The sequence below is a fragment of the Alligator sinensis genome, unplaced genomic scaffold (genome assembly GCF_000455745.1).
Source record: "Alligator sinensis unplaced genomic scaffold, ASM45574v1 scaffold911_1, whole genome shotgun sequence".
NCBI classification, from domain to species: Eukaryota; Metazoa; Chordata; order Crocodylia; family Alligatoridae; genus Alligator; species Alligator sinensis.
In genome coordinates, this window is record NW_005842978.1 from 155,304 (window position 1) to 170,124 (window position 14,821).

General features: G+C 42.3%; 1 protein-coding gene across 2 annotated transcripts in view; it reads right to left on the bottom strand.

Annotated features, from left to right (window-relative positions):
• Positions 1–14,821, bottom strand: part of RIMS2 (regulating synaptic membrane exocytosis 2) — a 417,536-nt gene that overhangs the window by 130,900 nt on the left and 271,815 nt on the right. For both annotated transcript variants that reach the window (XM_025192862.1, XM_025192863.1), the window contains one exon: positions 1,158–1,330. In XM_025192862.1, coding sequence (XP_025048647.1) covers positions 1,158–1,330 — 173 coding nt within the window. The remainder of the gene's footprint in view (positions 1–1,157; positions 1,331–14,821) is intronic.

Genomic DNA, 14,821 nt, shown 5'->3' on the forward strand with positions numbered 1-14,821 from the left:
TTCCCTTCCTCAGTTTCATTATCTTGGATTTTTTCATCATCTCTTGACTCTTTATTTTCCTCTTTATCACAGCTTTCTGTCACTTCTTGCCCTTCCCCCTTCTCATTAAGTTCTTGTTCCTTTGCTTTTTCCTCATGTTCCTGTTCCTGTTCCTCCTCCTCAGGAAATACCTCCTCATGCTCATCCCCTTCCTGCCCTCCCTCTTTTTTCTCCTCTATATCCCTTGACCTTTGGAAGTCAACACAAATTGAAGAAGGCATGCAAACAAAAAAGAAAGCAAAGTAGTTAGGGTTGTAGAAAAAAAGCACATATGCAATACAGACAGCAAAATTTAAAAGAAAAGAAATGAACTAAAAAGGAAAATGAAGTGAGAATTAAGAGCATGCTAGTCAATTTCCCAGCATAGTCTAGACAAGGATTAAGATGGGATTGTTTATCCTGGACAATCTAAAGCACTTAGTCTATGCAAATTTACACACCAATAAACCACACACAAAAAAGGCTGCATAAACATATACCATACATATTGCGGTGCTGCAGACAATACCAGACCTAGAAACTGAAAAATACCTAAACCTATCCTTTATTTAAATATCTCAGTTTTTCCGGGAGGGAAACCTTCCCAGCATTAAGTATTGGTGACAAATATACATGTCAACTAAATACACAGGATCTGATCTTGTTTTCATTGTACACAATATCTCCTTCACAGTTTGATTGGCAGTTGGTGGGTACAAAGACTGGAAGGTAGGCCCAATTCTTCTCTATCATAGTCAGCCAAGTATTTTGTAAATTAAACTACCCTTGAAACTGTTGAGTTTTTTACTAAACTCTGTCTTTAAAAGATATAAGTTGAGGTGTCACAAATGCCTTCTGACAAGCAAGTGACATTTCATGATGCTAAACTTTTCCATATGAAAAACATTCTATTTAAAAATAAATAACATAAGAAACTGAAGGAACATTAACAAGAGAACCCCAAATCCTGTATTTTGCAAAGCTCCTTAAGTATTATTAATAGTCCATACATTAAAGTTTAGGAACATAGCTAACTCATACTTTTAACAGGAAAGGGTGTCCAACTTTTACCAGAAAAGGGTGTCCAACTCACTGGAACTTTAATTCAGAGGCTAACATTACAGCTCCCAGCTACTCACCTTATTTTCTTGTTTCCCCTCGGTCGTTCTGATTGGACAGACATGTAACTTGTGCTGCTGAAACGAGAAGCACTGCTTGTCCTAGAGACAGCTGACACATCACTGACATCGCTGTCTGAAGATTTATTGGAAATGTTGTCTGAGCCTCGCTGATGATCTCGTCCTGACCGATACTGTAAAATCAGAACAACAAAAATAAAGACGTTGTCCGTGAGATCACCACAAATTAACTGCTGGGTATATTAATTGCTTGCATCACTAAATTCTTCATTTTTACAATGAAGTTTAAATTTGTTATATTGTATAGCTTACAAATATCCTTTCCATATACACATGTATATCACTCAATTCAAGATGTAAAACTCAGGTTCCTACTCCGGAACACATGTAGAATAAGTTGTCTAACAACTTTAACTGGAGCATTTCCAAAACCTTTGCAAAATCTGAAGTCTCTTAAAACCATTGTGGTATAGTTATTAGGGGTGTGCAAAGCTTCAGTCCTGGATCTGGTTACAGCATTTACACGTGCACCCAAGACCATAGCATGTTGAACTGGGATGGCACAGCCCCAGCTGGCAGGGGACCTGAGAGGTCAACCTGCCAGCCCAGATCTGCTCCCCCTCCACCCAGCTCAACATGCTTCAGTGGGGCTAGCTGGGGCATGAGGGTGCTACAGTGTAGGGCTAGCCAGCAGGCAGCCCCCGCACTGTAGCATCCTCATGCTCCAGCTAGCCCTAGTCACCATCTATACATGTGCTGTGGTGCACAAAATAACTTTAGTATAGAATTGTACCTGTGTTGGGCAGTGCTACCCTACAGCAGAGTTAATTAGTTTACTGTGGCCTAATAGCATACTGCTTGTATAGACGATGATGCTTTACAGTGGAGCTAATTATTCAACTTCACAGTAAAGTGCATGTCTAGATGCATGCAGATTTAATCAGTTTAGGTTAGACTGGTCTATTGAACTTCTGTACCAGATCCCTTCCTGATTCAACTTAGGTCACTGTCCTCCAGCATCTGAGGATCCTCTGTGGGCCCCTGCTAACCATGACTTCTTTGCAGGGCAGGAAGGCTAACCTCTGCCCATGCTCCTCTGCTCCATCCAAGCTCCAAGCCAGCCCTGCCCCCAGGCTGTCACAGAGCTGAGGCAACAAAGCCTCTGCTCTCCAGCCCTGCATCCTGTTTGCATCTGTCACCAGGCAGGGCAAAGGGGGTTGGGGTAATAGAAGGGAGAGTAGAAATAGAGCTCCCCACCTTGGTCATGGCTCCCCACTTGGACTGGGATCTGCACAGCTTGGTGGGGCCTATGCAGTGGGGGCTTTCCCCCTTACTGTCCCTGCCCAGCTCAGCTGCCCAGCTGGGCTAGCCTCCACAGTTCTGCCCCTCCACGAGCTGCTGCCTCTCAGCAGCGGGGGAGAAGGGATAGGTGAGCGAGGAATGGAGCTTCCTGCCCTGGCCCTCCCCCCCTCCCCTGCCCCGGATGGGGTCTGTACAGCTGGGGTGGTCCACATAGTCGGGGGATTCCCCCCCTTGCTTCCCCTGCATGGCTGCCTGGCTGGGCTCACCAGTTGAGCTGGTCAGCTGGGCAAAGGCAATGAGGAGGAAAGCCCCTGCCATGTAAACCCCTCCCAGCTGTGCAGACCCCAGCTCTGGGTGGGCACTGTGTTTCCCTCCCTTACTTACGTCCACTCCCCTGCTGCTGAGAGGCAGCGGCTTTGTGTGGGGGATGGAGCTGTGGAGACCAACCCAGCTGGCCAGCCGAGTTGGGAAGCTTCCCTGTTCACTCCCCATCCCGCCTGCTCCAGGGTGTCTGCTAGCTGAGCCAGGAGCTGCAGCTGGCAGACAGGCTGTGATCTGACAGAACTGAAACTTCCATTCCCACCTCCCCCATTGCTCTGAGAGGCCCAAACTTTCTATCTGTGGAGTGCCCCCTCCCAGTGCCACCACCAGCTAGGCTGCCAGACATACCATCATGACCTGCTCTGGAAGCCTAGGGCTGGGCACTGCAGTGACAGCAGGGGGTTGAGGCATGTACCTGACAGCCAGTCAGGGATGGCCCATGTTTGGCTGCATTTGGCTGCCCTTGGCAAGTTCTGGCGCACAGGGAGGCATCCAGGAGCATCCTCCATCTGGCTTTAGCCAGTGCAGGCATCTGCCTGCCTCCCCCCACCAAAGGGCAAACTTACGCTCCATTCACTCCCATTCCAGTCTACGCAGTTTAGAGAAACCTGTGTAGGTTGGATCAACTGAATGTCTGTGCTTAGCCTAAGTGTCTTTCTAACATTAATGTTAGCCTCATAATGACCCATTTCTCTAAGGTAAGAAACTCTTATCCTCATTTTATGATTGGGAGGGTGAGATGCAGGATGGATAAGTGACTAGCTCAAGGGAACACAAGGCATTTGTGACCAAGAATTAAGCATGGGGTTTCTGAGGCTGGATCCCAAATCTACTGGATCATCTTTCTAACACTTCTGCTAATGCAAGTCTATGGCATAAATTCCATAATCTAGCCCCAAACTGGTGTTAGGTCTGCATTCTTATGTATGACTAAATTGGTTCAAGAGAAAAGTAAAGTTATTCTTTGAAACTTAAGATACAGGACCAAAGAAAGAAACAATGGCCTTTCTACCTATGTAGACTCTAATTTCCAGCCACTCTGTTGCTTCAGGCTTTAAAAGGATGAGATTTTAGGTAGTTAGTTATAGATCATAAATTTGGATTCTGCAGCATTTATTGAAAAAGTCATTAAAAACCTTAGAACTGCCTGATAAAGAATACAATAAAGATCTCTTTAGTTGCAAATCCCAGTGGAAATAGAAACCAGACATTTAAATAGCTCTCCTGATCATTAGAGATACAGGAACACATTGCAGTAGAGGATTCACTAATTTAAGAGATTATTTTCAAAAGAGGGAGCATAAAACACATTAAGGAGAAATGTGACATCAGGGGAAATGTAAAATGGCACACTTTTGCTAAACTTTCTGAACCCTGTGTTGCTGTGATCACCTTACCATCAGTGGCTGACCTAGCTAGCTTAACGTGAGTCAGACAGGTGTTTGTGAACTACAGAGACTCTTTTGGCTGCAGCACATAAACACACTCAGCATTTCACAACCAACACAGCTAAGCTGCATGGAAGTAAATAGGGGTTGTATATCTGGATGTAAATCATCACCAGAATTCTTAACTAATTACAGAATACATAATTACTTGCAGTGATGCATGAAATAACACAACTTGATTTACAGATCCCATAATGAGCTTGCAGCACTTAAGAGAGAGAGAAAAAAAAACCCTGATAAAAATAAATATGAGTATTACTGTGGCAAACAATGTCATAATTTTAATAGTCACTCTACTATGTAGTTTAAAGTATTTAAAAACAATAACTATATGTTTTTCAGTCACCATCTCTCTGGATATATAAACTAACCTTATGTCTTAGAAATCCTCATATATGTTTGGAAAAAAAGTACTGCAATATTTCAAACTGGACATTTTCCTTAATAAAATAATTTCATTCTTTTCCTGTCTTTCCAAAACATTTAAGTACTAACAAGCACATTTATGTTCAAAATAATGTTATGTTAAAAAGAATGATCTGTTGCTGTATTTTATGTAAGCATTAAACCTCATTAAATAGTACATGATCAGCTTACAACATAGTCAAGCATAAAGAGAATCAATCATTATTATTTCAGAGTATTGTGAATCTGGGATGAAGGATGATTTTAGTAGAAATAACTTATTGTGCCCTCTCTCAGAGTCTTAATATAAGCTACTTTGTTTACTAAACACATATTCAAGCATATCTTTTCAAATCCAGTCTATCAGGATCTCTTAACTGCCTAGCACAATAATGTCTGTAATCTGAAACGTCACTGTCTTGCCATTTATCTAGAGTCAGGTCAAAGGCCTCATCCTTACCTTACAGGCACACACAGAGCTGCTCAAGTTATTGTTCTGCCCTTGTTTTGTCATAACATTGCTCTGAAATTCTGCCATTCTTCTCCTCACGTATGTGGACTATTTTGATTAGAACAAGTGTTATAGCAGCAAGTGTACTGCATATCAGAGTTTAAAGGCCTGGCATACACTACTGAGGTTGACAAGAATGTTTCCACTGACCATGTGAAAACAGTATCAAGTCCTAAGTCCACTGTAATTCTATACACAGAAGCTTCTAATATCTTTCTCTGTTCTGTCCCTATACAACAGACTACCCCTTTAGTTTTGTTAACATAATAGTTTTACAAAGATAGGCATTTCTTGAAATGTATCCTGATTTCAAAGTTATATATTTGCATACTTTATTTATATTTGTATGAGGTTTTAAACATTAGCCTAGACATGCTGATATCATCTCTCTTCCATAATTTCCCATACCTCCTTCTTCTGAATGTTCTTAAGGTTTATTTTTTGGGGTTTTTAAAATAATTTTCACTTCATAAATCGCAAGCACAGAAGTTACCAATAGTTGTTGATAGTTATCACATTCTCTGATAGACTGTAATTATTTCCTATCCCAGGCAGAAGACAGGATGGTAGTATCTTAAATATTCTATTATGGAAATTCCATTTAAATAATGTGTTTTTTAAAGGTTGTATGGTAGAAGTACTTATGTGATCTAATACAATGCCTTCTGCTGTCTACATCAGACAGTAATCTCTACGTGTAAGAATGAATGAACACCAATCTGGCATCAGCGTTGACACCAATCAAAGACACAAAAGGCTGTGGCAGAACACTTCAACCAATCTGGACACTCTATCCTTACCTTGAAATTGCTGTTTCAAGCAAAAAAAATTAAAAACCAATTTGAATGGGAAACTGTAGAACAAGAAATCATCCACAAACTGAACTGTGTAAAGTATGGTTTAAACAGGGCCTACGAATTCTTATTCATTACCTGGATTAGCTTTTTTTGAACCCCTAGGGGTTTAATGCTCATTTACTTTTCTCTCTTAGCACTGTCCCCATTGTCCCCCTCCCTCCGTGGGTGACTGGTGCCTCCTACATCTGGGGGGGCACCAGTGGGGAATAACTGGAGGGGTGTCCCCAGTGGCCAGTCAGCAACTGGGGGGGGAGGTTCCCCAGCTAGCAACTGGCAGGGAGGAGGTGCCCCACTGGCTGGTTGTCAAGCACACTGGTGGCACAGCAGTACTGCCAGTGGAGCCAATTTCAGCAGGGGCACTAGTGCTCTCTGTGCCCCCCTACCAGCTGAAGCACTCACTGTCCTCACTGTCAGGGGGGTACGAGTGCTCTCAGGGGGGCATGTGTCCCCCTAAGGCCTCCCATGGATTGCTTATGCCTCCCCACAATCTCTCTCTCTCTCCCTCCTCCCTTGTCTTTTGTATTCTAATTTTTATCTCCTTATACTCTGCTTTCTGCATGTACTTTAACAGCATCTGATGAAGTGAACTTGGGTTCATGAAAGCGTGTGCGCTCTCTCTCTCTCTCTCTCTATATATATATATATATTATTTTGGTAGTCTAATACCGTTTGATTTTCTGTGAACCTTAAGTTTCTAAATGACCGAGGTTTATTAGCTCATTTGAAAATTTTACTTTTCATCACATGCTCACGGGTTACCAAAAGCATCCAATCACTTCTTTTGTTTCCCTTTCAACTATTACAACACTGCTGCAAAACAGGAGCACTTATTATGGTCCTTTTTTAAATACATAGGGAGTAAAAAGAAGGCCCCGGGTAATGTGGGGCCCTTGCAGGATGCGACGGGGAATCTGGTTGTCACACCAGATGACAAAGCCAACATATTTAATGATTTCTTTGCCTCTGTCTTCCTCAGTAAGGACCAGAACTGCCACCTCCCTGCTAGGCCCCCATCGGGCCCCGAGGGAGGCACACCTGAGCCCAGGGTAAGTGAGGATCTAGTTAGGGAGCTGCTGGAGGGGCTGGACGTTTTTAAGTGAGCCGGTCCGGATGATCTCCACCATAGAGTTCTAAAGGAACTGGCCGGGGTCATTGCGAGTGCCCTGGCGCAGCTTTATGAGCACTCGTGGTGCTCTGGAGAGGTGCCGGAGGACTGGAAGAGGGCCAACATGGTTCCCATCTTCAAAAAGGGGAGGAAGGAGGACCCGGGAAACTATAGGCCAGTCAGTCTTACCTCGATCCTGGGCAAGCTGTTCGAGAAAATTATTCTGGCACACATCCAGGAGGGGCCAGCAGGGAAATGCATGCTCAGGGGCAACCAGCACGGGTTCATCAGCGGCAGGTCATGTCAGACCAACCTGGTGGCCTTCTACGATCAGGTCACTAAATCATTGGATGCAGGGGTAGCAGTGGATATAGTCTTCCTGGACTTCCAGAAGGCTTTCGACACTGTCTCTCACCCCGTTCTCATTAGGAAACTGGGGGACTGTGGCGTAGACACCCACACAGTCCAATGGGTCGCCAACTGGCTAGAGAGCCGCACCCAGAGGGTGGTAGTGGATGGGTCCTTCTCGGCCTGGAAGGACGTGGGCAGTGGGGTCCAGCAGGGCTCGGTCCTCGGACCAATACTCTTCAATGTCTTCATCAGTGACTTGGACAAGGGAGTGAAGCATACTCTGTCCAAGTTTGCGGATAATACAAAACTGTGGGGAGAAGTGGACACACTAGAGGGCAGAGAACAACTATAAGCAGACCTGGACAGGTTGGACAAATGGGCAGAAAACAAAAGAATGCAATTTAACAAGGAGAAATGCAAAGTGCTGCACCTACGGAGGAAAAATGTCCAGCACACCTACAGCCTAGGGAATGACCTGCTGGGTGGCAAGGAAGTAGAAAGGGATCTCGGAGTCCTAGCGGACTCCAGGATGAACATGAGTCGTCAGTGCGACGAAGTCATCAGCAAAACTAACTGCACTTTATCGTGCATCAGCAGACGCATGACAAACAGAAACAAGGACGTGATACTTCCCCTCTATCGGGCACTGGTCAGACCGCAGTTGGAATACTGCATCCAGTTTTGAGCGCCACACTTCAAGAGGGATGTGGATAACCTGGAGAGGGTCCAGAGAAAGGCCACTTTTATGGTTAAGGGCTTGCAGGCCAAGCCCTACGAGGAGAGACCAGGGCACCTGAACCTCTTCAGCCTCCGCAAGAGAAGGTTGAGAGGCGACCTTGTGGCTGCCTATAAATTCATCATGGGGGCAAAGAAGGGAATTGGTGAGGCTCTACTCACCAAGGTGCCCCTGGGGGTTACAAGAAATAATGGCCTGGGGGTTTTTAAGAGGAGGTTAGATGACCATCTTGCTGGGGTCGTTTGACCCCCAGTACTCTTTCCTGCCATGACTAGATGATCTGCCCAGGTCCCTTCCGACCCTAGAAACTATGAAACTATGAAACTATGGTGTTATTTTTTCCAGGACCTCAGTCTCAGAAAAAAGAATAAAATTTCATTATTATACCAGCAAAAGCATAGTATCAGACACCAAACATCTGAGATCTCTATCGTTTGTGATAGTGAAAGTACCAATAAGATTCTAACAGATTCATATTTAAAAGCTCATTTGATTTCTGGTTACTTTGCATTGGCAAGGAAATGTTTTTTCCATGGTAACAAATCTTACAGGAGCCTTATTAAATCTAGAAAACAAACATATTCTATTTTCTATTACAATTGCCCTTCAGCAACAGTGCAAACATTTCTCGTATCTCCATGAAATGTCATTATGTAAGCACATGGTTACATGGAATTCTAATTTTTTTATACATATTTCTATATTGGAACACACAGTTTAAAAATAATTGTATTTTTATACATTTTATTTATTTATATAGTTTTAATCTAGCATTACCAACCTATCTTGAACTATCACTAAACTGTTTAGGCAATTAAAAATGTCAGTGATTTCCAAATCTCTCCTGTTTAATGAGCATGGTTTCTTTCTTGTGTTCTTTTCATCAGTTTTAATTTGTTAGCATTTACATTGGAACATATTGATATAATGTGTTCTCTCTCGGCAATCTTTCTATTGCACCAAAGGATCAGAATGCTGAGGGGCTGCTACAGACTAAAGTATGTTGCTCCAACATAGCAAGAAACTTTCTAACCTTTTGCAATTAAAGCAGATTGAATCTGTCTCTGTTATTGCTGAGCTAATAGTATCTCCATGAGCACTTAGGGGTCAACAACTCAGGGACTGCTTCATGATTTGAATGGAAATTTCTACCCCATTTTGCAGCCTCAGAAGGCTGTATAAATTTCAGCTACAATACAGCACTTTAATTATTCTCATTAGATTTTTTTTATTTAAAACCTCAGTAACAACTACCCCATGAAGCAAGCCAACAAAATTAAATAAAATGATAACAGTGAAAAGAACTAACTCTAACAATGACAATAAAATTACATTTATATTGCAGCATTCATCATAAAATTTCCAAACTGTTCTACAGACAAACATATACAGATAAGAGATGTACCAAAAAGATATGTATAGTGTATACTCACCAAAACTAAATTAATGTTGTGATAAGGCTGTATCTTGCTCATATCAGGCACCTGCACACACCATGGGTTTTAATCCTCATTAAATGAAATAGGTTGATAAAATTTAAACTTGCTTATTTTGGAGCGTCACATCTGTGTTTACACACACTAAGTTTTCAAATGAATTAAGCCGGGTCCCTGGCCAGCACCACAGGAGAGCGGGATGGGCCAGAGCTGCCCCAGGGCCCCCCACCCACCCTGTGCCCATGCCTTGCCACACAGCTGTGGAAGCAGGGAGCCAGCAAACCACAAAAGAAAAAAAAAAGTGGAAGCAATTCGAAAGCAAAAGCAATTCAAAGGCGTGAACTACAAAAAAGTTGCAGTACCATCTGGTGGACAAAGAGGCTCATTACATGTCTTTGAGAGCCTCTGTGTTTGCACGCAATGAATCCATGGATGCAACGCTTTAATTCCTGGCAAGCCAAACTAAACTATGTACGAGGAGTTTTAGTTTAATGTGCCAGAAAAACTTTTAAAGCATCTGGAAAACCAGCTCATGCAAAAAGTCACGCAGTTGCAGCGCAAGAAAATGTGGTGTGTACATATTTACACATCTAAAAAAGTGATCTGATTTTCAGGGGTTCTATGTCCCATCAGCTGCTATTTACACAAATGCTAACAGTATGTGCTAAGCTATTCTGAAAATCAGGCCAATAATGTAGATACCTAAATAAGCTTCCTGACAGTACAAAACCCATGCATGTATTTTCTCCAAACCTTTGGAGAAAATACTATTTTTTTCAATGGCCTCTGTACATTCTTACTTGGGATTCTGACATCTGTTGCTTACCAGCTCTGATCCTGCATTTAGGTATTAAGTACATGATTGTCTTATCTGAGAAGTCCTAAACCAAAGGGAAGCCCTAAGGAAGATGCTTCCATAACCTGATTGAGACAATCCTACTGTCCAGTTTGGGAGCAACAGCACTGAGAAAAACCATGAGTCAAGAGACTCCAAAAGCTGATGGACAGATTGCAAGCTCAAGGCTTACACACCTGCCACTGAACTTACCTCTGCAGCATCATCTGAGGAGAAGAGCAATTCTAGAGGATGAGCTTCTAGGCTAGGAACAGACAGTATACATAAACCGGTTTAAGTGATCAGAAACTGGTTTAAATCTGTAACAGAACAGATGTTCAGTGCAGATAAACCAGTTTAAAAATGGCTGAAACCGGTTTGAGATAAACTTGGTTGAATGTAGTATCAGTTTTTTGGGGTCAAACTGGAATATGCAGTGTCTGTCCCAGACCCCTTCTTGGTTTAACTTAAACCAGAACACCTCAGCATCCCAGATGCTTTTCAGCCCTGGGCGGGGCTGTCTGATCCAGAGAGCTGAACTGGCCCTCCCCTCTGCTCCCTGGATGGAGCTCTGGCCGAGACTGCAGGCACAGCAGTGTCTGCCTGGCTTCCCCCTGCCCCAATCCCTCTCTCACCACTCCCTGCTTAAGCAGGGATTCCTCCCCCTCCCCTCTTCCACAGCATAGGCTGTAGCAAACATGTGGTGTGCTAGCTACTGCTGAGAGGTGTCTGTATAAGGCAAACAGGACAGTGTCCACTTAGGGCTTTTTGAAGCTAATCAACTGGTATTGTCCCTCCATTCCCTCCTTGGATAAAGTTGTTTAAGAAGAGCTTGAACTAATGAGAGAGCCTTTTGTTTTGTTTAGATGGGTTGCTAAATGTTGTGTTATTAACTCCCTGCTGGGCTGGTCAAGAGCAGTGTGAGGGGGCACCCCTCCATAATCAGAGCATCCTGTTGGGGCCTGGCCACGCCCCCCTCAGCCCAGCACTGTGGAAGGGAAGGGAGGGCTCCTCTAGTGCCCCCCAGCTTCTAGCCTGAGCCACTGCAGGCATGTGCCTGCATTTTCTCAGTCCAGAATGTCTTGTACAGTTACAAACTGGTTCAGCCTAGCCAGGTTAGACTAGCCTGCAAAGATTGAATCAATTCAGGCTCAGGCTTTTTAAATGTCTGTCCCTAGCCCTAGAGGTGAGCCAGAAGAGTACCATCTGCTTTCTGGATGCAGAACAGCAATGTAAATAAAAATAAAGCAGCACTATATGCGACTCTGGGGCTATATTAAGTAGAATAACTATGTCCTAAAATAAACTCAGGAGTAGGGAGATTCACGAGGTATTCACAAATCCTAGTGAATTTAAGAATAGCTTTAAGAATAAAGTGTTGTCCCTGCTTTTCTTCCCCACATTGAAATTATTTTTGGAAGAATAAAGACAATCCTAACTCCAGCTGTACCAGAACCTCTTTTTGATGCAAAGAAATCTAAAATCTGAGGCCAATTCAAATCCCATTCACACCAATTTTCCACCAAGACAATTCCATGTAGTTCTATTCCTTTTTACAAAAACATACTCTTCCTCAGAGCTAGAATTTATGAATTTTGAGAAAACTTTCTCTTGAGGGTTTTGAAGTTAGATCATAGTTGTTAAGAAAGGAATGGATGCCATTTTAATCTTCTGCACTCCTGTAGAGAATTCCAGTTACAATTGATAAAATACAGAGTATAGATTAAAACATGATAAAAATGCCAGAAACTTGTTGGTATCATTTTAGGAATTTCCATTTTAGGGATTTACCTGTCAGGAAAGAATCTGCTGCAAAACAACCTTTTCCACCTGGATGTGTTATAAATCTGAGTGAAGTGATAGATTATAATGACTAAGGAAGCAATATTTCATCAAAATCTACTTCCAGGTCTGATGGAAGCATTCAGATTACCAGAACAGAGAGAAATTTTAAAAAGTCCAATAGGAACTTCCTTAATAATACCGGTAATCAGAAATGTAAGCTAAGGACAGTAGTCAGGATAAAACTAGGAAGTCACTGAGTAGCAGTAAAGAACTTTAAAATCTACGGCAAGAGAAGAGTTCAGATAAATAGACAGGAACTTCAGAAGAAAAAGCATTTATCAAGAAAAAATAAGAAGTGATTTTCTTGATCTTACCAAGAAAAACTAAAAAGTAGAAAAATATGTACCTTCTGTGCAGCTTCCCTTGCCACATTACGTAGTAATAAAGAAAGGCAGGAAAAAGAAAAAAAATGAAAATGGACTGGTTCATTTTTAGATCTTTGCTTTCAAGTTTGATTACTTAAGGGAACTGCATTTGTGGAAAATGTGGACTACATTGTCTCAGCCAACTCACATATTCCTGGAAATCTCTGACCTGATTTATCATTCATTTGTTTGTTGCTTAATTATTATTTTAGGCATGGACATGGACATACACAAACCCATACACACAACCCTCTTGGTGTGTGTACTCATGTAACTTGCATTGAGATTAGGAATAAACAGACATGCAGCTATCCCAGAGCAGTTTACACTGTAGACAACTATTACTGAACCATGCCACTAGGCAGCAGGGGAACAAAAAATAGCTTATTTGCCTTTAGCAAGTGACTATCCTGGTATGAATGCAGACAGATAGAATCTACACTGGTATAATTTACCCCAGGAGCATCTTAGTATAATTCTTTCCAAGGGAATTTTCTACTGGATGGGGTTCAAGTCATATGCCTACTACTTCTTTATATTGATGTAATAGTAATAACATTGGAGAAAAAAATTCACCAAAGCATATCATAATTTACTTTCCTCACTACATCTCCTAAATACTTTACCTGCTGGTGAACCTGGGCACACTTACTACAGTTTACCATTAAGCCAGTCAACCCAGCTAACACAATGGTTTCCATTTCTGATTATTTTTAGTCCTCTTTCACAAGTAGAGTTGAATTTAATCCCTTTAACTAAAATTCTTGTGCCCTCAAGATTTCAATATCTCCAGAGCAGGCAGGCAAGCTTCTATGGGTACATGTGATATCTTTTATTAGACCAGCTGAGTAGCTGGAAAAAAGTTCTTTGCAGAAGGTTCACATGCTATGTCTACTGCTTCCTAAAGCTATTATACATGAGCTAAGGATGTCATATTACAAAAAAAATAAAAATTCTGGACCTTGTCAAGTCCTGCTGCTTTGCTAACTATGGACCACAAAGATAGTAGCAAAAGAATCTCTCTAAAATCTCTCTTTTCATTACAGTATAATTTTCTCTGTGGTTGTGCCTTCTTCCAAATGTTTCTGGCCACAATCATGGTATGTGTATAAAAATCATGTCACATATCTGCAGGATGTCAACACATTTTTTTTTTTAACATTTATGATCCAACAAATCTTTCAACAAGCTTGCTGGTTGGAGGACAGCAGGGTGAGGTTATAATCACTTTAAACTTCAGTTCTTAATATAAAAGTTTAATTGTGCCCTTTAAAAATGTGTCCCAGGTCCTTGTCAACAGTTTCAGTGAAACTGTTGCCAAACAGAACAGTTGTATCTTCACATGGACCATCTGGTGAGTTTTTATTCCCATTAGTGGAAATGCCTCAGGGCAGTAAGTGGCACATTTGCTCAAAAGCAAGATTTAGTTATATCTTTGTAGGCCTCCATGCCAAAAGTCCTAGGACTTTCACAGATATTCTTTCAAACACAGTTCTAAATATAAGATTACAGAGTTATACACAATTTTTTTCCCAAGTCTCTATTCTTATTGATGCTCAGGAAAAACCTTGCAGGACTTCTACAAAATTTACCAACTTACTATTTTTCTGATGACTAATGTGTAGAAGCAAAAGGATAAAATCAGGAAATCAGCAGAAAGTTGACTGTTGCCATGTCTATATGAGACACTTTACTGTGCAATAAACTAATCTACTGTGCGGTAAAGCATCAAAGTCTATATGTGAGGCAGCATTTACTGTGCAGTAAATTTGGTTACTGCATAGTTAACTAGTACCTCTAAGGACAGTTACTAGGTACTACTACACTTGTAGATGCTGCCTGGGAGCAAATTTGTTCCTGGTCAGCCTAGGCAGTACGGGCCCACATGGGACATATAGCTCTCTGTCCCCAGTCGTGGTGCTGCTCTTCTGGCTCCTCTCAGGAACTGATCAGCGCCAGAACTGGGGAGCTCTCTGCCCCTGTCCCAGCTCCTGGCTCCCAGCATGGCATAGAGAGTGACTCCAGGGAGTGAGTGGGGAACCCAGCTCTTTGGAGCAGCTCGGTGTGGCGCGGAGCTGGGACTCCAACCCCTGCTCACTCTCTGGAGTCCCCCACTACGTGATGCACAGAGCTGCTCCAGGGAAAGA